This window comes from Sinohyriopsis cumingii, chromosome 7 (assembly GCF_028554795.1).
Source record: "Sinohyriopsis cumingii isolate HCF-2022 chromosome 7, ASM2855479v2, whole genome shotgun sequence".
NCBI classification, from domain to species: Eukaryota; Metazoa; Mollusca; class Bivalvia; order Unionida; family Unionidae; genus Sinohyriopsis; species Sinohyriopsis cumingii.
This window is the reverse complement of record NC_142967.1, coordinates 83,231,593-83,254,759: the sequence shown is the minus strand read 5'-3', so window position 1 is coordinate 83,254,759 and position 23,167 is coordinate 83,231,593. Positions and strand designations below refer to the sequence as shown.

The 23,167-nt window shown below is 33.1% G+C and overlaps 1 protein-coding gene and 1 non-coding gene across 2 annotated transcripts; both read right to left on the bottom strand.

Annotated features, from left to right (window-relative positions):
* Nucleotides 1-236: 236 nt before the first annotated feature.
* On the bottom strand, nucleotides 237-17,518 carry LOC149795642 (ATP synthase F(0) complex subunit e, mitochondrial-like). Its single transcript, XM_089965471.1, has 4 exons — nucleotides 17,379-17,518; nucleotides 12,821-12,875; nucleotides 4,571-4,672; nucleotides 237-399 (listed from the first exon to the last, which is right to left on the bottom strand). Exons 1-4 carry the CDS (start codon nucleotides 17,421-17,423, stop codon nucleotides 350-352), a joined length of 252 nt encoding a protein of 83 aa, XP_089821597.1. The 5' UTR covers nucleotides 17,424-17,518; the 3' UTR covers nucleotides 237-349.
* Trnas-cga (transfer RNA serine (anticodon CGA)) lies at nucleotides 16,962-17,043 on the bottom strand. Its single transcript has one exon. It is a non-coding gene; the product is annotated as a tRNA-Ser (tRNA).
* Nucleotides 17,519-23,167: the final 5,649 nt, after the last annotated feature.

The window sequence follows — 23,167 nt, the reverse complement described above, 5'->3', positions numbered from 1 at the left end:
CTATTATTCAAGACTGTTAGTACATCTGCTGATTCAAAATTGAAATTAATTTGGATCACTACATTTTTGACTTGTGATAGAATATATAGGATTATTTGTGATTTAAATCACAATACAAGTTCCTTTCTGTAACCTAGAAAAATATTTGTTGATTTTACTTTACTTGGTTTTACTTAGTTTAAGACCATGCAGTCATAACCATTCTTATATAGTCTTAAGAAAAACAGACAAAGAAGAATCTTTAACTTAGTTTACTACAACATGCACTTTTCACATCCAAGAGAAAAATATGCACACTTCTGATAGTATTTCAAAACAAGAACAGAATTTCATCCTAGTTAGAGATATTTCAGCTCTTTGGTGTGATTCCCACTTCTTTGGCCAAATCTGCCATTTGAACTGAAAGAGAGAAAAAAATAAAATGCATTATTTATGAACTAGGACTTTAGTGCTCCTTAGATAAGTACATACCATATATTTCCTAATTAAGACCCCACTCCCCATTGTTAAGAACAGAAAATGTGAAGATGCAGTATATGACCTTTGCTTATTAATACCCGTTTGCTTCAGAAATATGGTTACAACAAATCCTGCAGCAGTCAATGTTGATCACACTGTTACAATGTAACTAGCAATGTATAAATCACTAAAGTCAAAGGTACATATGTAGTGTTAAACAAGACACAAGTGCTAGGCAGCAAGTTCAAAGACTTACCAGTCCTAATTCAACAAGCTGCTGAGTGGGAAAATGTTTGGTCAATTGACTATTTTAACTGTGCTGATATTTACAATGATTGAATTCAGTTGCATAAAGACCCTCAGATGTACGTGTGGACATTGCATCAAAACAACAATATAGCTTTCATTACTGTGTTCTAATAAATGTTCCCTACTTGGAAAATATAAAATCCCCAGGTGTTATTTAGGGAATATACTGTACATAATAATCAACTCATGACTCCCTTCTCAGTCGCATTTATTATTCCCTTTGAGTTTGCCCTTTCTTACATGAAAACTACTTGAATGGCAGTGCAAATTTAGCTCTATTTTTCCTGCTTTGATATAGAGTTAGAAACTATCAATCACAACTATTAAAACCCATCAGAAATTATCTCCTCAAAGAATTTCCTCAGTTTCCAATTCAATGCAGATATCTATCTCACACTGTTTGCACTGCCTTAGGCACCTGTCAAAAGCTTCATGAATTGGTGAACTACTGTTCAGATATGTGCCTGAGGGTCATGTGGTCATGAACAGTCTCTGGTAACCCTTTTGTTACATTATAAGACTGATGAAAGAGATCAATAAACAGTACTCAAACCCCTACAGACAAAGGAAGGGACAGACTGGGAAAAACCATAAAATGGGCATGATATTTAGAAAATATTTTCAAAAAGGGCATGGCATGTGGATATACACCTGTGATTGTGAATAATTTCATGCATTCAAAACCAGATACATGAATTCATTATGATGACAATACTATCATCCTCATAGTGACAAAATGTATTAATAATGGTTAATTGATTTGACTGCCAATTATCTAAGGTCCAGAAAAAAAACACAGACAAAACAAATTAACTGGTATTCAGTGAAGTATGGAGAAAATTCAAATATATCTGAAAGTATAAACTTAGAGTAGGTATAGAGACTGAGGTGATTTCGTTTTCTATTTTCAGAAATATTGGAAAAACTAAGCCTGCAACATTTACAAAAATTTATGAACAGGTACACTATAAAATAACCATTTAATTGAACAAATACAAACTCCACTTTATTTTGATCAGCAGATGTGCCAACTCTAACAAGACCTTCTCTGTAAGGCAGTCATGATTTTTCCATAAGTCAGACTTATATTCAGCAGTGTGTAATAAAACATGATGTGTAATAAAACATGATGTACTGATACTGTCAAGCTGGAAAACAGGCATTTACAAACACAAGTCTAATCAGAGACTGATGCAGTGATAATAAATATTATGTTCAACTAAAACGCTTGTAATGTATTCTTAGACCATAAATACCTCCAGTACAGTGGTGACAGCAATTATCTCTCTCACCACAAGACAGACTCAGATCAATGCATGATACCCATACTTACACAAGAGGTGCAGAATCTATACAAAACAATACTTACCCTATACAGGTTACTCTTAATATTCAGCAGTTGTGAGTAATTATTAGCTATTTGCCATTTTAATCTTTAAATTGAGAATTCATTAAAGACAGCCACAGCAGATAAATGCATTTATTTATGTCAGTAACAAATAAAATCTTTTGAAAATACGAACTTACCTTTTACAAATAAGCAAACACAATAATTTGTGTGGCCTGAAATCACCCCACCCCCAATTACATGTTGATTATGCCATCAGCATGCACTGTCACTGATAAAATGCATAAACGAAAGGAAGATATTCCATGTTTGTTCCCCACACGTGATTTAAGTACTTTACTGATGATTTAATATCCGCTTTTACATGAAATTTCACTTTTGGTTCAAGTCTTGTCCACTTCTATGAGGGCTACACTTCCAGTATATCACAATGAAGAATGTTACTTTCAATTCTGATTGCTGGTTATTATTTATTCAAGACCAGAGTAAAACAACAACCACCAATCCGAACTGTAGCTTATACACTACAAGACCTGCCAAATAAATATAATGAAACAAGGAAACTGTGCAAAAGTGGCTAATGAATAATTTGTAAAATATTTAAATTGGGCAATCACGCGTCCTGGAGAAAGTACTGAAATGTAACATACAAAAATGATGATATGAAGGCCTTAGACACTCAAAAATGTTTTATGAGATCGATATAATTTACAATTAACATGATGTTGCTCAGTTCTGTGAATAAAATCAAACAATGCTTCATATATTTTTTGACTGAATTCATCAGGAAGCATCCTGCAATGGGTTCAAAATGCAGTGTATACAAAATCTAACCCAATGGGTCTCATTTTAATGGCCTGGGTGCAAATCTTAATACACTTCACTTTGACTATTCACAACAATTTACTTTTCTGTTATTGAAACTTAATATAATTCACCATATATTCATATAAATGGAGAACATTATAAGCCATTGGCTTTCATTCTTATCCTCTACCTTCTGTACTGCACAACTTTTAATCACCAATTACAAATTTATGAAATAAAAGAAATTTAAACTAAGTATGCAATAACTATAGAAACTTGAATGATACACCTATGACTATCCCGCATCCCACACATATTCCATGATGGAGCTGAACCTATAGTAAAATAAAAAGTGCAAAACATTTCTAAAAACAGAGCAGGTAAAATGACGGGTCAACATGTCCACCTTTTGACAGTGAGGATATTAGGTACTAAGTTTCACCCCCAATCCACCTTTTGACAACGAGGATGTTATGTACTAAGTTTCGCCCCCAATCCACCTTTTGACAATGAGGATGCTATGTACTAAGTTTCACCCCCAATCCACCTTTTGACAATGAAGTTATTATGTACTAAGTTTCACCCCCAATCCACAAAAAAACTGCAAGTTTAGCTGCATTCACAAAATTTTGTCATACACTGTATTCAGCTCTAAGATTCAATGATAAAAAGGGCAAAGATAACATGTAAAGATTTGTCAATGTTCAGCTTTAGAAGATGACTGTAATATGTACCAAGTTTCACAGCAATCCATAAAAACTTGCAAGTTATCTTCACTGAAATTTGTCTTACAATGCCCTCAGCCAAAGGACATAGAGAACAATAATTGTAACAGAAATTGCAAGATTTGTCAATATGCACATCTTCAGATGATGACCCCATCATGCTTAAAGTTTCCTGGTTATCCTTTGAAAACCTTGAGACAAGTGTTCACAAGATTCTGTTAAATACTGCACTCAGGTGCAAGTCAGCATGGGCAACAACTCTGATAAAATTGCTAGAACATGGTGATTTGATCATATGTCCTTCCACAGTTGATGACAATAATATTTAGAAAATTAAAAAGTAGTCAATCAAAACTTCAAACTAACTGTGTTGAAGAGATTGTGTCTTACGCTGCATCAAGCTACAAGACAAAATTCACAGTAACTCAAACAAGATGTAAGGAGTGAAGTGAATTGTCAATATGCAAATTTTCGGGTGAAAAATATGATATATACCAAGTTTCATGGTAATCCATCCAAAACTGGACCTAGCTGTACTAAACGACAATGTATCATACACATCCATAAGACAAAAACGGTAATAGCTCTTAAGAAAAACTGTGGAAGCAAAGTGATTTGTCGATTTGCACATCTTCAAGTGATGAATATAATATTTACCATGTTTAATGACAAACCATCCAAAATTGCAGCATGTTTTACAGCATTAAGCTACAAAATAAAATGTGCATAAACTTGAAAGAATATGCAAAATCAAAGTGATATTTTGACAAGTGCATCTTCAGATAGTATCCATACTATTTACTAAGCTACATGGAAATCTGAAAACTATAGGACTATTTGTGCTAACAAGATTCTTTGCTGGATGGAAGGATGGATGGATGGATGGATTGACAACTAATGATTTGCTTGGATCTGTTTTTACCTGCAAGTGCCTTTTCACGCTTTTCTTTTTGTCTGAGTGCATTAATGGCCTTAATCCTATTTTCTTCCTCCTGTATGATGATCTCCTTTGCAGCTAGCTTGTCTATAATAATAATAATAATAATGAAAAGAAGCATAAAAAGAAAAAGAAGAAACAAAAGAGGAGGAGTAAAAGCAGTTACAAATTTCACATGCTCCATAACTGATGGACAAATGGTTGGTTTATATAGACCTGGACAGTGCAGGATCCTACTGGTCCTGGTCCAGCAAATCAAAAATGAAATTTTTTAAACCCTGACACAGTACTTGCCAAATTGGATCAAAATCTGCCCAGAAGTATGGCCTCTAAAATAAAGACAAGCTCTGTCAATGAGATGCAGGACTTTTATGCACAAATCTCAACTCACTCTTAAAGATCTTGATGATATAAGCCAATATTCTAAGTTTGAGCAAAATCTGAATTAAGTGTATTATGGAAATATGGCCTACTGGATGGTAATAAGCAACTATTTGACAGACGAATGGTGGATGAGAAATAGATACCATAAGCTCTATTGGTCTTTATAGCCAGGTAAAGCAAAATTCATGATGTTCTATAACTATGAAGTGAAACTGACTCCAGCCAAGATTAATTCATGATGCCAGTACTGGTATATATAGCAATGATGTCCTATAGCTAAGATTAAATCATGATGCCAATACTGGTATATATAACACATTATCAAGTAAATCATGATGCCAATACTGGTATATATAACAATGATGTCCTATAGACAAGATTAAATCATGATGCCAATACTGGTATATATAACAATGATGTCGTACAGCCAAGATTAATTCATGATGCCAATACTGGTATATATAACAATGATGTCCTATAGCCAAGATTAAATCATGATGCCAATACTGGTATATATAACAATGATGTCCTATAGCCAAGATTAAATCATGATGCCAATATTGGTATATATAACAATGATGTCCTATAGCCAAGATTAATTCATGATGCCAATACTGGTATATATAACAATGATGTCCTATAGCCAAGATTAAATCATGATGCCACTATTGGTATATATAACAATGATGTCCTATAGACAAGATTAAATCATGATGCCAATACTGGTATATATAACAATGATGTCCTATAGCCAAGATTAATTCATGATGCCAATACTGGTATATATAACAATGATGTCCTATAGCCAAGATTAAATCATGATGCCAATATTGGTATATATAACAATGATGTCCTACAGCCAAGATTAATTCATGATGCCAATACTGGTATATATAACAATGATGTCCTATAGCCAAGATTAAATCATGATGCCACTATTGGTATACATAACAATGATGTCCTACAGACAAGATTAAATCATGATGCCAATACTGGTATATATAACAATGATGTCCTATAGCCAAGATTAAATCATGATGCCAATATTGGTATATATAACAATGATGTCGTACAGCCAAGATTAAATCATGATGCCAGTATTGGTATATATAACAATGATGTCCTACAGCCAAGATTAAATCATGATGCCAATACTGGTATATATAACAATGATGTCCTACAGCCAAGATTAAATCATGATGCCAATATTGGTATATATAACAATGATGTCCTATAGACAAGATTAAATCATGATGCCAATACTGGTATATATAACAATGATGTCCTATAGACAAGATTAAATCATGATGCCAATACTGGTATATATAACAATGATGTCCTACAGCCAAGATTAAATCATGATGCCAATACTGGTATATATAACAATGATGTCCTACAGCCAAGATTAAATCATGATGCCAATATTGGTATATATAACAATGATGTCCTATAGACAAGATTAAATCATGATGCCACTATTGCTGTATATAACAATGATGTCCTATAGACAAGATTAAATCATGATGCCAATACTGGTATATATAACAATGATGTCCTATAGACAAGATTAAATCATGATGCCAATACTGGTATATATAACAATGATGTCCTATAGACAAGATTAAATCATGATGCCAATACTGGTATATATAACAATGATGTCGTACAGCCAAGATTAATTCATGACGCCAATACTGGTATATATAGCAATGATGTCCTATAGCCAAGATTAAATCATGATGCCAATACTGGTATATATAACAATGATGTCCTACAGCCAAGATTAAATCATGATGCCAATATTGGTATATATAACAATGATGTCCTATAGCCAAGATTAATTCATGATGCCAATACTGGTATATATAGCAATGATGTCCTATAGCCAAGATTAAATCATGATGCCAATATTGGTATATATAACAATGATGTCGTACAGCCAAAATTAAATCATGATGCCAGTATTGGTATATATAACAATGATGTCCTACAGACAAGGTTAAATCATGATGCCAATACTGGTATATATAACAATGATGTCCTACAGCCAAGGTTAAATCATGATGCCAATACTGGTATATATAACAATGATGTCCTACAGCCAAGATTAAATCATGATGCCAATATTGGTATATATAACAATGATGTCCTATAGACAAGATTAAATCATGATGCCAATACTGGTATATATAACACATTATCAAGTAATATAAACTGAAGACTTTGAAAGAAAGGAAAAAAACATTATTTCTTTTATTGAAGACCTGGACCTCAGTTCACAATAAACTGGAAAACACCATGAAAAATGAAGAAATGAGTTGAATGTGCACTTCAAAACATTCCAGTGTCAATTTTAAAGGTTTTATAATTTACTATCATTTCACAAAGAATATTTTTATTTCCACTAAGCAAAAATGATGAAATCTGGCTTTGTATATTGGTGTATGCAAAATGTGTTTGAATGCCGTTCAGCAAGCATTTCATTTCTAGGACTAATAAGCCTAATTACTGTCATGTAAATAAAACTTTGGCACATAACATCTTTGCAGAAAAGACTTTGCCAAAAAAAAAATCAATACCTTCAACTGTAGCCCATAGTTTTTTATTTTTATTCCATTAAAATCAAAGTGAAATCATGAGATTAGACAGTGACATAATAAACATACACAGATCAAACTCATCCAAAACCTTAATGATATATGACTATAGCATTTAACAACTTTGATCAAAATTTGATCTGAAATATTGTTGAAAACTCAGCCAATCAAATTCAAGTTCACTTAATTATTAAGCTTAGAGCTCACTCATACCCATCCTGACATTACAAGGATATTATCTCAGATCTTCACAGTACACCAGAACAATGACACATGTACATGTAAGGTGGTGAAAATTGTGTCCCTAATACTATTTTAATGAAGCACATAGCATGAAATCATGCATTCTTGATGACACCATAAAGAATGAGGAAGAAACATGGTGAAAAAGTATCGATAGCAGAGTTACTGAAATTGAAATGGAAAATTTACATAGCTGTCAGATATTTGTGAAATTAACATAAATTACATTCAAAAGAATAAAGACACATTGCAGCAAAACAAAATATAATGATATGAATGACTTATTGATCCATGACTACCTACAAATGGGTATAAAAAAGGCAAATATACTTAATTAAAACTTACCAGAATTGTCTTTTTTTAATTCAGATTTTAGTGTTTTCTCTCCATGCTTCACTAGTTTTCTTTTAAACGATTAGTTCTGATATAAGAACATAATTTTTTCCTTTCAGAAAACTATACATCTGAATTTCACACAACAACAGTATTTTAATCCACTTGGTTTTTAAAAATGAATCAATTTTTATAACAAGAACTACTTACTACCGGAACTATTCATAACACTCAAGTCCAGAGTTTAAACTGATCAGGTCAAACAAATTTTGGAGTTGGATGATAAATGCCAGTCACTGTTTCTAGTATTTTTCTTTTTTACTGGGCCCTAGACGATATGTATTATTTTAAGAGTTTAAATGTAATGTCTATATAGTATAGACACCTTGGCATGAACTAAATTATAAGCTTTCTCACCTCTTTTATCCTATCTTTTGTGGTTATAGAGGGTTTAAGGGAGAAAAAAAAACAATGACCCAAAAACTGAATGGGACAATTACATATACCTTATGTCCAATATTTAAGATGTCTGGCAAATATGGACATTTTAGGATCTCTGATATATATACATACATATTATGTATACTTAACTTGTATTGTGTGCTTAATGTTTGTTTACATAGCTGACATTTGTCCAAGATTTTAAGTTGTAAATAGAATGTTTACATAGCATTCAAACTCAGAAGATTCTAGACCCCATTTGATTTACAATTAGACAAGAATTGTCCATTGGAATGATCCACTTCTATGTCAAGTGAAAATGTGTATAAATAGGAACTGATAAATTAACAATTCATTCCTGTTATAAATCAGACTGTGAGAATCCATGACCAGAGTTTGCAGCTGTGTTGTTGACATCAGATATGATTCAAGAGGAATTGTTTATTTAATATATTCATTGGAATTACTCAAGTGCTCACTGCCTTTTGGATTTATACACACTATATTAGATTACTGGGAACTCAAAGACATTCTGGATTGCATCACTGAGTCATATCAGGACATTCTAGACTGATGGAATTCATTCGGAACATTATATATTTTGGGCCTTGTGACATTAAGGATTATTTGGAATTCACAAAAACTGCAAGTGTCGCTTGAATTTTCAGACCGTATAATTGTAGAGAAATAAATTGCTTTATCGATTTGAAAATTTTTGGTTAAATTTCTTTCTGTTACATAATTTACGATCTAGTGTCATAAAAATAGACATGGTAAATATGATGTTGAACAGGCAAGCTAGAAGCTTTTGGATGGTATCATTCAGTTTCAAAGACACTTTTGGCCAAGGTTTAATAACAGCTGAATTTTGTTTACGGTCCCACTTCTTCTGACACATTATGCACTGTTTGTATTTTGTTTATTAAATGACAAACTTTCCTAAAATCTCTATCCTCCTTCAGAGCGCATCTTAGGTTGTACCCTTGTACCAATCACCCTTATGTTTCATCTACGGTACAAAAAAGTTCCCTTATTGGCACCTGTAGGATCAATGAAAAAGCCTCAAGAAAATAAAGATGAAAAATCATACTAGTGAGTTTAGACTGAATGAACCAAGTGCATTCTAAGTTTAATAAACTGAGTGTGTTCATTGCCTAAAAAGCACAAGAAGCAATCGTTTTCAATGGCTGACAGAAATGTCTTACTGATTTTGATTAACCTGGACACCAATCAACGGCACATTGTCAATGATCATTGGCAGAAAATGTAACGGAGTTTTATCAATTTTTAAAAGAAAAATTTGCACTTGTCACCAGTGACAAGCATATGTGGACTACAGCTCATCCCCAGGCAAATTCTACCCATTCAAAACGAGTGTTTAATTCGCGCCAAGTTGGAGTTCTCTTACCCATCTCCCTATATACTGCCTGATCTCATATTTATTGAGGGGCCCTGAGTGGCCGAGTTGTCTAAAGCGCTCTCCATTACGGATCACTGCCATCTCACCTCTGTCTGCATGGGTTCGAGTCTACGATTCAGCCAATGTGGGTATGTGAGAAAGCTTGCTAGTAGCTTCTTGTGGGTCAGTGGTTCTTCCTCCACCATTAATACTGGCCGCCATGACCCTATCGTGTGCTAAAAATGGCGTTAAATCCCACAACAACATCAACATATTCACTGATTTGGAACTGCATTTATCATAGTTTAACTGACAGTAATTTTACCGTGACTAAAATTTCCTTATTTGTCTCTATGTTAGCATTTGTCAATACAGGTCATGTATTAAACTGGCTATTTAGACAAAAGAAACAAACATTACTTATGCAATTCCAGTTTCATGCTATTAAAAATAGTTGATGGCCATTTGGTCCAAGATTTTTTCCCAAGAATCTGGGCAATAATGGATAGTACTGGCAGTAAACAACAGGGTAGAGTGGCTTTGAGTGTTACTTCTAGAGCCCTTCTAACCACCACTACCACCACCACATTATGGCACAAGTCCCTGCCATTTTTCAACTCCATTTACCAGAGTAAACAATGGCTGTACAAACCAATTTTATTCCTTGGAAAAATACCTTGCCAGTATTAGTCACATGGTTCCCATGCTTTTCTAAAGATAAATTTCCAGGGTTTTCCAGGCTGAAATTACTTCTTTCAAGGTTCACATATGACTATTACTGTATGGGATTAAAGAACATTTTAGATTATAAAACATGCATTTTCTAAATTTAAAGATGTTTCTCTTTCAAGGCTCTCCAAAAACATCGAAGTCAGAAAAGATGGTCATGTACAAAACCACAAAATGTATCATATGAAAAAAGTTTTATTATATTCCAACTAATTGGCATATAAAGCAATTTCAATGTACAGAATAAAAATTCTATTTTGCTGCATTATGTTGCTAAGTGAGAACAACATAATGAAAATTAATTATGCTTTGTTTCCTTTCAAACCTTTAATTCTAAAGAATTCTATAACAATATATATATATATATATATATATATATATATATATATATATATATATATATATATATATATATATGCATCTCACAGAAAGTAACATTTCCTATTACTATATATATAAAAAAAACAATAAAACAATAAATGCAAATAATCAGAATCTTGTCTTGTAAGTAAACGAGTTTAACCCAGAATTCATCTGTGCCAACAAAATCCCAAACAAGATTTTTCAAACAGCCTAATCTCCTTAAGACAATCAGATTATAAATCCATCATTTAAAAAACATTTTCAAAAGGACTGATTTAAATTTTGACAAAAGACCTTCAAAATTATATACTGTTGAATAAACAAGGACTGAATTTTCTGTAAAATCAACTTGTCTTGTAATTCATAAAACCAGTCCCCAAACCTGTCTTGATACAGGGGCTGAAATAGCTTTTTAATATATAATACAAGGGACGAAAATTTCTCATTTCAGCTCTGAGATTCAACAATTTGGACTACAAATTTGGCTTAAAACAAATAGCAGATCATTTTCACTATTACCTGCAATGAAATCATTGCATCAATATTTTACTAACAGAACAATATAAAAAGTCTTTCAAAGATGAAGGCTGTTTCATGAACTCAGTTTTCCACTTTTGTTTTGTTTCTGTTTTTTTTTTATTAATCAAAGGAATTTTGTTTGGTAATTTCAATCAATAAGTAGTCTGGTTCCCTAATTAGTATGCTCCTTACCTTGCATTCCACTATGGTAGAGTGCAAAGCAGGGAGCATATGGATCATGGAATCAGACTACTCAACAGCAGCATAAAGCAGTGATGTAATACACAATGTTTTCGCGTACACATGACAGTTGTTGAAACCAGTTGGAATAATGTTAATGACCTCTCAGTGGTTGTGTATCTTGAAAATAAAGGTCATTTTTACATAAACAAATAACTTAATAACTTACGTAGAAAAAAGCACTTGCTGACAATTATTCTCAATGACATTTGAAAACAAATATTCAGACATTAAACAGACCAGTTCGCCCCCCCCCATCCAACCCCTCATGGTTTTCTCTATGTCCAGCGAGGATGGCATCATTTCATACTATCATGCAGGTCCCTCAATAACTCGTTTCCTCACTTACAGTGCGATCAATGTTTCTGGACCCTGTTGTGCAAGAGTTATCGAAAAAGAGGAATATGGGGTGGCAGGCAAATATGGGTTTGGATGGGAAGCCAGAATCAAAGCTGAATAAAATTGCATCTACCAAATGTTTTTTGCATAGAACATGACATAAACTGAACAGTACTGAGGCATTTTCTATTAGGTGCATTATGATTCTGAAGGTCAATGTTATACTTCTACTAGCATACCCCTTCTATAAATGAACATGTTTGCCAAAAACAATCTTATGAGAAGCAGTCATACCCATAACAAATTGCTGAAAATTACATATAAAGACTTGCACAAATGGCTGATTGGCACAGAAATTTTGGGGTCAAGTGACATCTGCTATAAATTCTGAAACTGACATTCATCTGGCTGATCATAACAACAAATGTTATCATTCTTAATTTTTTCAAGTACTTCTTTCTTTCTCTTCATATTTTTTTAAAAACTTGTTGGGTACACATAATAGGCTGTGCTATAAGTACAAAGGGACAGAAACTGTAGATGCTTTATTGTTAACCACTGTTCCAGTTAGAGAACTGTCAAGTATGCAGCGATTTGCACTGCTTGAAAAAAAATTAAGAAAATAAGCTTGACAAAATGTATACTTACTGTATCGTCTGTAACCATATACAATGCCAGATATTAGAGCTACATATCTGGCAGTCTGAAAAAAAATTAAGCTGAAAATTTAACAGGATATAGAAACAGTACATGTTAAGAACTTTTGAATAAGATTCATAATTTGAAACATTGTTGGGTGCTCCATGATTTCAATGTATTTATGTTGTTGTATTTAATAGCATCTCAGCACAATATATATGGTGCCAAATAAAAGTAAAGTTTAAAAAAATGTACAAATGAAGACTTGCTCAGAATAATATGGCAGATAAACCCTTCCATATAAATCTATACATGAAGTACAAGTTAAAATATAAAATAAAAGATGTTAAAATTTTGTAAATGGTACATAAAACAAAGATAAAGGTAACAGATGTAAACTGTTAAAATATGGCTAAATTGTTTTAGATATTATGGATAATTCTGCTGTATAATTAGGGTCATTTGGCGGTCCCAGAAGTTTTGTTTTCAAAACCAATATCAAAAGTTTGTAAATATTGCCTGCCAGTACTTTTCCCTCGTTCCATTCATACCCTTTACAGGTGTTACAGAAATGAAACTTAAATTTTACATTTTTCATATTTACAGTGGTCAAAGAAAAATTGTTTAGACACAGGCCCTGGGGCTGGTGACTTAAAGCAACTCACAAAAGTGACAAGCCCTGAATGAAATTCCACAAGCACAGATTCCAATTTCCCCATGCCCAAAATTTCCCCTCTCTGATATTGTCACACAATGTTGCAATAGCTACACTTCAAATATAAATTCAATAAGGTTGAAAGGGGGGGTTTGAAGGTAATGTAATAGTCATGAGTGTTCATCACTACAAACAGTAGGGACTGGATGGTCCTGGTGTTCAACTGAGTGAATCCTTGTCAGAACCGAGCTGATGCATGTTGATGTGTTGTTTGCAGTATGTGCAAAGAATCAATAATCACCCCCAACATTTTTATTCTTTTTTTCGCTGGCGTACTTCACAAAGTAAAACTCCGTCATTCAAGAGTTGTGACATTTATTTTTGTTGGGCTTTGCTGACAGCTAATTACTTCCGAAATTGGCTTCATAAATTACACTTGAACACTATTCCGACTAATGAAATGATCATGCTTTGCATTCTATCTATGCAATAAAATCCAACATCAAAAAAATGCTGCCACTGTTCACAAATGTCTCAATACATATGGCTTAAACTTTCTCATTCAAGGCAATAATGTAATTAACTTTTATTATTGTAAACACATCACATTCATTTACCTATAATGGGCTGTTCCACTAGCTATTGTCAGCCAGTTAAGTAATATGTGAAATGGTGGTTTATACCTGACCTTAAGCCTTTAATTGCCTCTATCTAAACTGCCCAAGGAATAGTTTTACATCAGCTCCAATCATGATTGTTTACCATTTATACATGCTGCATGTAACGGACATATACTGAAAGTGGTGGGTTTTTTTTTTGTTGTTTTGGTTTTTTGGGGTTATTTATGAAGGTTACTGAAAAATGTGTTTTCTTTAAACATGACTGGGGTGGGGGTGGGTGGGAGTATAGAATCATATTTTTAGCATGCCATGCCATGCTTCAATTTGATTAAAATTAGATCTCAATTTTACATAGGATATTGCACCTTCTTATGCCAGGTATGTCAGCATCTTGAAAATACATTAACACATTTCAACAGCGTTATCAAAGTTTCCTCAGACAAATTAAAAAAGTGTTCAAAAAGCATGACAGGCACCTCACTTTGAATACAGAGTGAGCTTGATCTAAAATAAGAGGGTCCCCAGGCATCGGGCTATCTGATTTTTTTTAGCACTGCATTTAAGCATACAAAATCTTGGCATAGCTTTTAATTTAAATGCATTAATCATGATAGTCACTTTTCACACATGCTTATATGATGAAATATTGGATAAAATGATTATTAGGTATTAGTAATAGACATGAATATAATTTGCTTCAAACTGGGCAATACAAATATAATTTTTCAATTATTATTTCAGGTTTCTGTGTAATTGTCTGGCAGTGAATTTCATAGCAATAAAATTTTGGGTATTTATCATCATCAAATTTGACTGCTGAACACAAGACTGTTATCTGCTTTTGATATTTATAATGTTGAATCAAGCAAACATAAAGAATAACAACTAAAAATGAGCCTTTCTCAAGGATTTAACAAGCAGTGTAACTTCTATATTTATGTGTGCAAGGGATATAACTCTAAACTCTCAACATGATGGTAATTTACAGAATTATCCATCAGTTACTGAATAGGACGAGCTATGTCCCACTGTTGTCTGAGGAAAATAAACTTGCCCATAATGTACGCAATATGGCAGTGTTAGTATGGAAAATCCATTAAGCATGAAAGGTGCAGAGGAGGCCAGTGTTAGGGCCATTCTGGTCACAGGTTAGAAATTACAAATGAATGAATGAATTGACTAAGTTCTGTGCACTTTTTGTCACATTAAAGATTTCCGTTATTGAAATCGGTAGGGTGGTACAAAAAAACAGGGAGGTATTGTTATGTATATTTTATTTAATTTATATTCGATTTAATTTAATTGTTTGTTTGTTAGTTTTAATTTTTTTTTATTACATGCTATTGTAATGTAACTTTATTTACTGGATTTGAAATTTTCCAGAAGTTCAGTTCAGTTTGACCTGCCTGTTTCTCGTAAAACTAATAATAGACACTTTGTATCTAATGCTGACCTAGTTCCTGACCTTGATTCAGAATCAGTAAGAGTTGAAGTAAACAACTTTTTTTTCTATAGAGAATTTGGGCAGTCAGGCTTTTAACCACTGACACCAGTCTGAGTTGAATTTATCATTTTTCTTCAAATTATATGGATTCTAAGAAAATATTTTTCCCTAGAAATACTTACAACGAATTCAAACACTGAAATATTATTTTCTGTGATTCAACAAAGAACTGTTGACACATCAGTATGATGCTGACCACAGCATACGTCATCACCATCCATTTTGGATTTCATCGGGATTCAAACTCAGTTTTATTAGGACATTTTATTACTAGGACTTCTATTTTTCAATTCTTGGATTATTCTTGGATTAGTTTTGGATTTGATTCATAAAACTAAGTTCTTTTTTTCTTTTTTACCTTCTTTATCTTGGGAAATAAATTATTTGTCAAATGTTACAAAGCTTATTGTCTTCACTCTTTTCTTGTTGCGTTTTGTAAGAGCCTAAATGTAACAGTATATTCAGACTATAGTAAGAAATCCTGACTTTTCTACTACCTTACTTCAAAAAAATCAATCATGTTTTTTGGTGAGATTCTATTTCATGCTTTTTTTAATACTGAAAATGGAATATAGTTTTAAATAACTTTCAATATTCCAGTCTGTTGACTTGTACCAGTTTGGTAAATATGTTGCAAAGATTTCTATCCTTAAAAGAACAGAACTTTTATTTAATCTGAAAATAACGGTGCTTCATGAACATAGTGCACATTATTCCAAAAACACCTATAAACAATGAACAGAATTATTACCATACTTATTATTATTTTAGATCAATAAACCGATGAATTTATAAATTTGTTTCAAAGTATTTTATCCCAAGAAAACAACATCTGCAACTTCCACTACCCTACTATTTAAATAGGCAACTTTTTAGGCAAAACAAGAACAAAATTGTCAAACAGCTAGTAATTCTTGTTTATCTTTCTTTTTTCTTGTTTTCCAAAAAGATACACCTGAAGATAAAATGCAACAAAAATGTGATGAGGCTTAGAAGGTTAAAAACAATAAGCCTGTGTGCTGACAAATCCCCAGAATACATGTTCTGCAATGGAAAGTTCCCAATTCTAGGAACTGGGGCCCCAAAATTTCAATGTTCGAATCATCCATATATATAAATTGCATTCCCTCAATAACTCCGTTTTTATTTCGGGAGGTACATTATGTACTACATGATTCCACACTTTTATTATTATTATTATTTTATTAAAAAACCCAATTAATTCCAATTTGGAAATAAGTATCAGTTTTGTAAAATAACAAATGCCAGGCACCCTAATTAATTCCAAATATCAAAAATATAGGAAATTCTGTATTAACTGACACGCGAGTAAATTAAAATTTAAAAAAGACTGTTTAAAAAAAAATTTCCCGTCGTGGACAGGATTCGAACCTGTGCGGGCATAGCCCATTTGATTTCGAGTCAAACGCCTTAACCACTCGGCCACCACGACTTCACACTATTACCAGCATACAAACGACCCCTAATAGCCACGCTTTTTCCAAACTAACCCTTTTCCATCTGTAACTAATTAGACGCTGTAATTATTGGATTTCATAAACAGTTTTTTTTATATAAATTGCTTTGCTTCTGTTAGTTATTATAAGCATAGGTCATTTACAGATCGTAGGTTACCTATCAACCATTGAAAAACTTGTAAACATTACGGTATGTTTTTTCGTTTGTTGGCAATTCACAAAATTCAGTTACAGTTAGTATGGGTAGTAAACATTTTACTATATCATGAGGTTATCAATTAAGCATATTTTATACTGCAAGTATACTTACTCGTATAAGCGGGGAAACGTTCCTCGGAGCCGCTAAGGTGGCCATATTTGATACCCAAGGTCAATGAAGTGGAGACTGGTTTTCGACTTTGAAATACCAACTTGATACCAGATTGAGGTTTTGAGAGGAAACGAAATTACACTCAGAGCGGAAAGCACGATCGCTGGACGGAGTATTCCGGAGTATTCACTATTGAAGAAAGAAAGAAAGAAGAAGAAGAAGAGTAAACGTTTACTCCACCACCTCGTTAAGTTAGATTATTAAAATATTTATGTTTGATAATCATTGCACAACCCTCATTTGTTGTGTTTGTCCGGAGCGAGACAGACGATGGATTGTGAAAATTGGATATGTCGATCATTGTGCAAGATTTACGTTATTGGCAAAGTATACAATGTGATAATCAAATCACAAAAATGAGCAAAATTGTCTGTTTATTATCTCATCCAATATGCAGTTGAATGTACTTTTGATGCTGTTTTTTTTTTCTTTTTTTTTCTTTCAAAATATAAAATGACATAAATACAGTAGACTGCTTCAACGTCCCCAGTAAAACTCCCAATTTTTTTTTCTTCCTACACTCTCAGCAGAGTATTATTACCTGCAAACATGAAGTATAACTTGTGTCGTGCATCCTACGGTAGCCTAACGTATATTCCAGCTAACACTTATGAAACGCCAAAGCTGCCTTAAGATGATAAGTTTTATTATATCATGTGCAAACTTCTTTATATGCTGTGCTTTCGTCCTTATATGATGTGCAAACTTCTTTATATGCTGTGCTTTTGTACTTATATGATGTGCAAACTTTATATACAGTGCTTTCGTCTTTCTGTGATGTGCAAACTTCTTTATATGCGGTGTCTTCGTCCTTATATGATGTGCAAACTTCTTTATATGCGGTGCTTTTGTACTTATATGATGTGCAAACTTTATATACAGTGCTTTCGTCCTTATATGATGTGCAAACTTCTTTATATGCTGTGCTTTCGTCCTTATATGATGTGCAAACTTCTTTATATGCTGTGCTTTCGTCCTTATATGATGTGCAAACTTCTTTATACGCGGTACTTTCGTCATTATATGATGTGCAAACTTCTTTATATGCAGTGCTTTTGTACTTATATGATGTGCAAACTTCTTTATATGCTGTGCTTTCGTCTTTATATGATGTGCAAACTTCTTTATATGCGGTGCTTTCGTCCTTATATGATGTGCAAACTTCTTTATATGCGGTGTCTTCGTCCTTATATGATGTGCAAACTTCTTTATATGCTGTGCTTTTGTACTTATATGATGTGCAAACTTCTTTATATGCTGTGCTTTCGTCATTATATGATGTGCAAACTTCTTTATATGCTGCGCTTTTGTACTTATATGATGTGCAAACTTCTTTATATGCAGTGCTTTTGTGCTTATATGATGTGCAAACTTCTTTATATGCTGTGCTTTCGTCCTTATATGATGTGCAAACTTCCTTATAGCCTGTGCTTTCGTCTTTATATGATGTGCAAACTTCTTTATATGCTGTGCTTTTGTACTTATATGATGTGCAATCTTCTTTATATGCTGTGCTTTTGTACTTATATGATGTGCAAACTTCTTTATATGCTGTGCCTTTGTACTTATATGATGTGCAAACGTCTTTATATGCTGTGCCTTTGTACTTATATGATGTGCAAACTTCTTTATATGCTGTGCCTTTGTACTTATATGATGTGCAAACTTCTTTATATGCTGTGCTTTTGTACTTATATGATGTGCAATCTTCTTTATATGCTGTGCTTTTGTACTTATATGATGTGCAAACTTCTTTATATGCTGTGCCTTTGTACTTATATGATGTGCAAACGTCTTTATATGCGGTGCTTTTGTACTTATATGATGTGCAAACTTCTTTATATGCTGTGCTTTTGTACTTATATGATGTGCAAACTTCTTTATATGCGGTGCTTTTGTACTTATATGATGTGCAAACTTCTTTATATGCTGTGCCTTTGTACTTATATGATGTGCAAACGTCTTTATATGCGGTGCTTTTGTACTTATATGATGTGCAAACTTTCTTTATATGCTGTGCTTTTGTACTTATATGATGTGCAAACTTCTTTATATGCGGTGCTTTTGTACTTATATGATGTGCAAACTTCTTTATATGCTGTGCCTTTGTACTTATATAATGTGCAAACGTCTTTATATGCGGTGCTTTTGTACTTATATAATGTGCAAACTTCTTTATATGCTGTGCTTTTGTACTTATATGATGTGCAAACTTCTTTATATGCGGTGCTTTTGTACTTATATGATGTGCAAACTTCTTTATATGCTGTGCTTTTGTACTTATATGATGTGCAAACTTCTGTATATGCAGTGCTTTTGTACTTATATGATGTGCAAACTTCTTTATATGCGGTGCTTTCGTCCTTACATGATGTGCAAACTTCTTTATATGCTGTGCTTTTGTCCTTGATACGACTATTTATACCAAACAGCTGTTGTAATAATTCGCTTTCTCAAAGCTTTTTGATCTGCCCTTATGCCGAATAAAGTGAAAAGATGTCAAAATGCATCTTAAACAGTATAAGTAATTTAAAGTAACTGTCCATGAAAACATCATTCGAGTATTAGCATTTTCAATCAAAGGCAGTATACTAAATGTCAATTCGATATTTTTATTGCCTTTGAAGTTAGAGATCTGAATCAAAATGTGTGGTGGACTAAAGAACGGACTTGATTAAAGTACCAAAACGGACTTGATTCAAGTACCAAAACGGATTTGATTCAAGTACCAAAACTCTCTCTAATATTGACGGACGCTTATAATTATTGCTTACAAATTTCTCGTGCGAAAAGGAAACATGAAATGGACTCAAAGACAGAAATTATTTAAGAAAAGTTTTTTTCCATTAAGACAGTAAGAGAACACCATATTTCTCTTGCTGACTTTGCTGACGCACAATGAAATAATATTCAGAACGATACAGTGATAAATTCAAATTACCACACTGTCAGTATGTACATTACTTGCTGTACTAGTCCTTAAATGTAAGACCTCAACGCTCAAAACATAAATATCAGGGTCGAAGTCTTACATTGTAGGACTAATTGCTGTACCAGTTATATGTTTACAGTGTGAGCACTCTTGCATCTTTTTAAAATCAATAACATATCGCACAGAGTACAAGAATACATGATCACATTTGTATATTTCTAAATCACCATAATCTTGTGCTGGTACGAGAACACTGTCCACGCTCGATCTCTATTTAAATTAATACCACTTCATGCTGGATTCGTGATTTTAGTATTCGCACACCACATACCTTGACCACAGTTTGTGGAGGACTCGTACTTAAGGTAAGGAGGAGATTTTTCATTTGAAGGTCAAAGGTCATAGTCATTGTGGCTCAAAGGAAAATGTGTTACTGTAGAATAACTTTTATCATTGAATAAGTTCTGAGACAACTGAGCCAAAGACATGATATAGAGTTATAGACTGATATATCTTAGACAAAGACATAATATAGGCTGATATATCTTAGACAAAGACATGATATATGCTGATATATCTTAGACGAAGACATGATATAGACTGATATATCTTAGACAAAGACATAATATAAGGCTGATATATCTTAGACAAAGACATGATATATGCTGATATATCTTAGACAAAGACATGATATAGACTGATATATCTTAGACAAAGACATGATATAGGCTGATATATCTTAGACAAAGACATAATATAGACTGATATATCTTAGACAAAGACATGATATATGCTGATATATCTTAGACAAAGACATGATATAGGCTGATATATCTTAGACAAAGACATGATATAGGCTGATATATCTTAGACAAAGACATGATATAGGCTGATATATCTTAGACAAAGACATGATATAGGCTGATATATCTTAGACGAAGACATGATATATGCTGATATATCTTAGACGAAGACATGATATAGACTGATATATCTTAGACAAAGACATGATGTAGGCTGATATATCTTAGACAAAGACATGATATAGGCTGATATATCTTAGACGAAGACATGATATAGACTGATATATCTTAGACAAAGACATGATATAGGCTGATATATCTTAGACAAAGACATGATATATGCTGATATATCTTAGACAAAGACATGTTATTGACTGATATATCTTAGACAAATAATGCAATACTGTTGCTTAATTAATTGATTACAATCAATGAGGTAGGCTGATATATTAAATCAACCAATTCCAAAGCAAGTAAGGACAAAATGACCAGCTCATTTATTACATTTTCCAGCAAGAAAAGAAATAAGATGTGTGAAAACCAACACGTTTTTGTAAAGCTTAACGTATAATTAATTTTCTAAGTTATTATAAACGAACATTTAAGAGGAATTTACAGTATATTGAAATAAATCCAAAATAATCCTAAAAGTTCTGTCACAAGTCCAAAAGAATAGAATATTCAAAGTTATATGAAAACACAACATTAAATACATCTGCAGACTGATATCAAAACAAAAACATAGGAAAATACGAATTAGGAATTAGAATAATGTTCTACTCTCTCCTTTTATACGTCTACGCGACTCTATTACGACTCTAAGTCGCAATACGGTCCTACCTGATTTATGTCGCAACACAACTCACCTGAGTTCTGTCGAAACACAACCAACTTGACTTAATTATGAACAGGTTCAATATACAGAACACGTTAACAAATAATATATTTATAGCTCATAGCAATCTGCAGTCATTGACCAAAAGTTAAAGACACAATACAGATATACATAACGGTATGTGTGGGTGTGTGTCAAACCTATTATTATTATTATTAAAATATTATGGATCGCGTCAGGTTATGAAAGTTTTGAATGTCAGTTACTTTACCTTTATCTGAGAAGCTTTCTTCTAGAGAAAGTGTTCTTATTCAGATAATAGAGTTCAGCTTTGTTAATGTTCCTATCCACTGTGTCATCAGACTTAGCCTAAGGACAAATGAATGTCGGAGGCTTGACTTCTTTATCCATTGATGGTATTCGTTTATTGCAGGGAAATTACCTAGCTGGAGATAAGGTTGTGGTTAATCCACTTTAACTGACAAGTCTTATTTGGATCAAAACGTTGATCCGGTTGAGACTGAGATAAAAATCCCTAATTTATAACCCGCTTGTGCAGTTACTCGAGCTCTGGCAAAAGGAGTTTTTAAGAATGATATTGATTAGCAAATTCTTCCTTTAGCTGACACATTTATTGGTCAGTCTTTTGATGAGGTCGCTTTTGCTCCTGGGTTTAATCTATCAAGAGGTATTCATCACTCCATTCTCTCTTTACCATTCATTCTCTAATCTAATCAGGGTGACAAAGCATAATCACTTTTGTCGAACAGGAACAAAATCAAGAGATCACCTATTGTTTCAGAGGACGGGTAATTAGGGAAACTAAATCCACAGAAGTATCTGTTTTTTATTTTACGAAAAATGGGCCCCTTATCAGAAAATGGAGACCACATGAGGTACCCGCTGGTGAGGAGAGATCAGTGAATTATCAAATTGTTGTTCCTAAGTCTCCCTTGGCTGGTTCTTTAGGAGTCGAAAAGACTTATGACAAGAGGTGTTTCTAAATACTGTAAAACTTGTCATACTTGTAAAATAGTGGGAAAACCAAATCAGAAGATACCCAAGACTTATCTACAACATACCCCTGTATTTGACGAAACATTTAGCAGAATAATTGTAGACTAAATCAGTCCTTCACCTAAGATGAAGTCAGGCAACC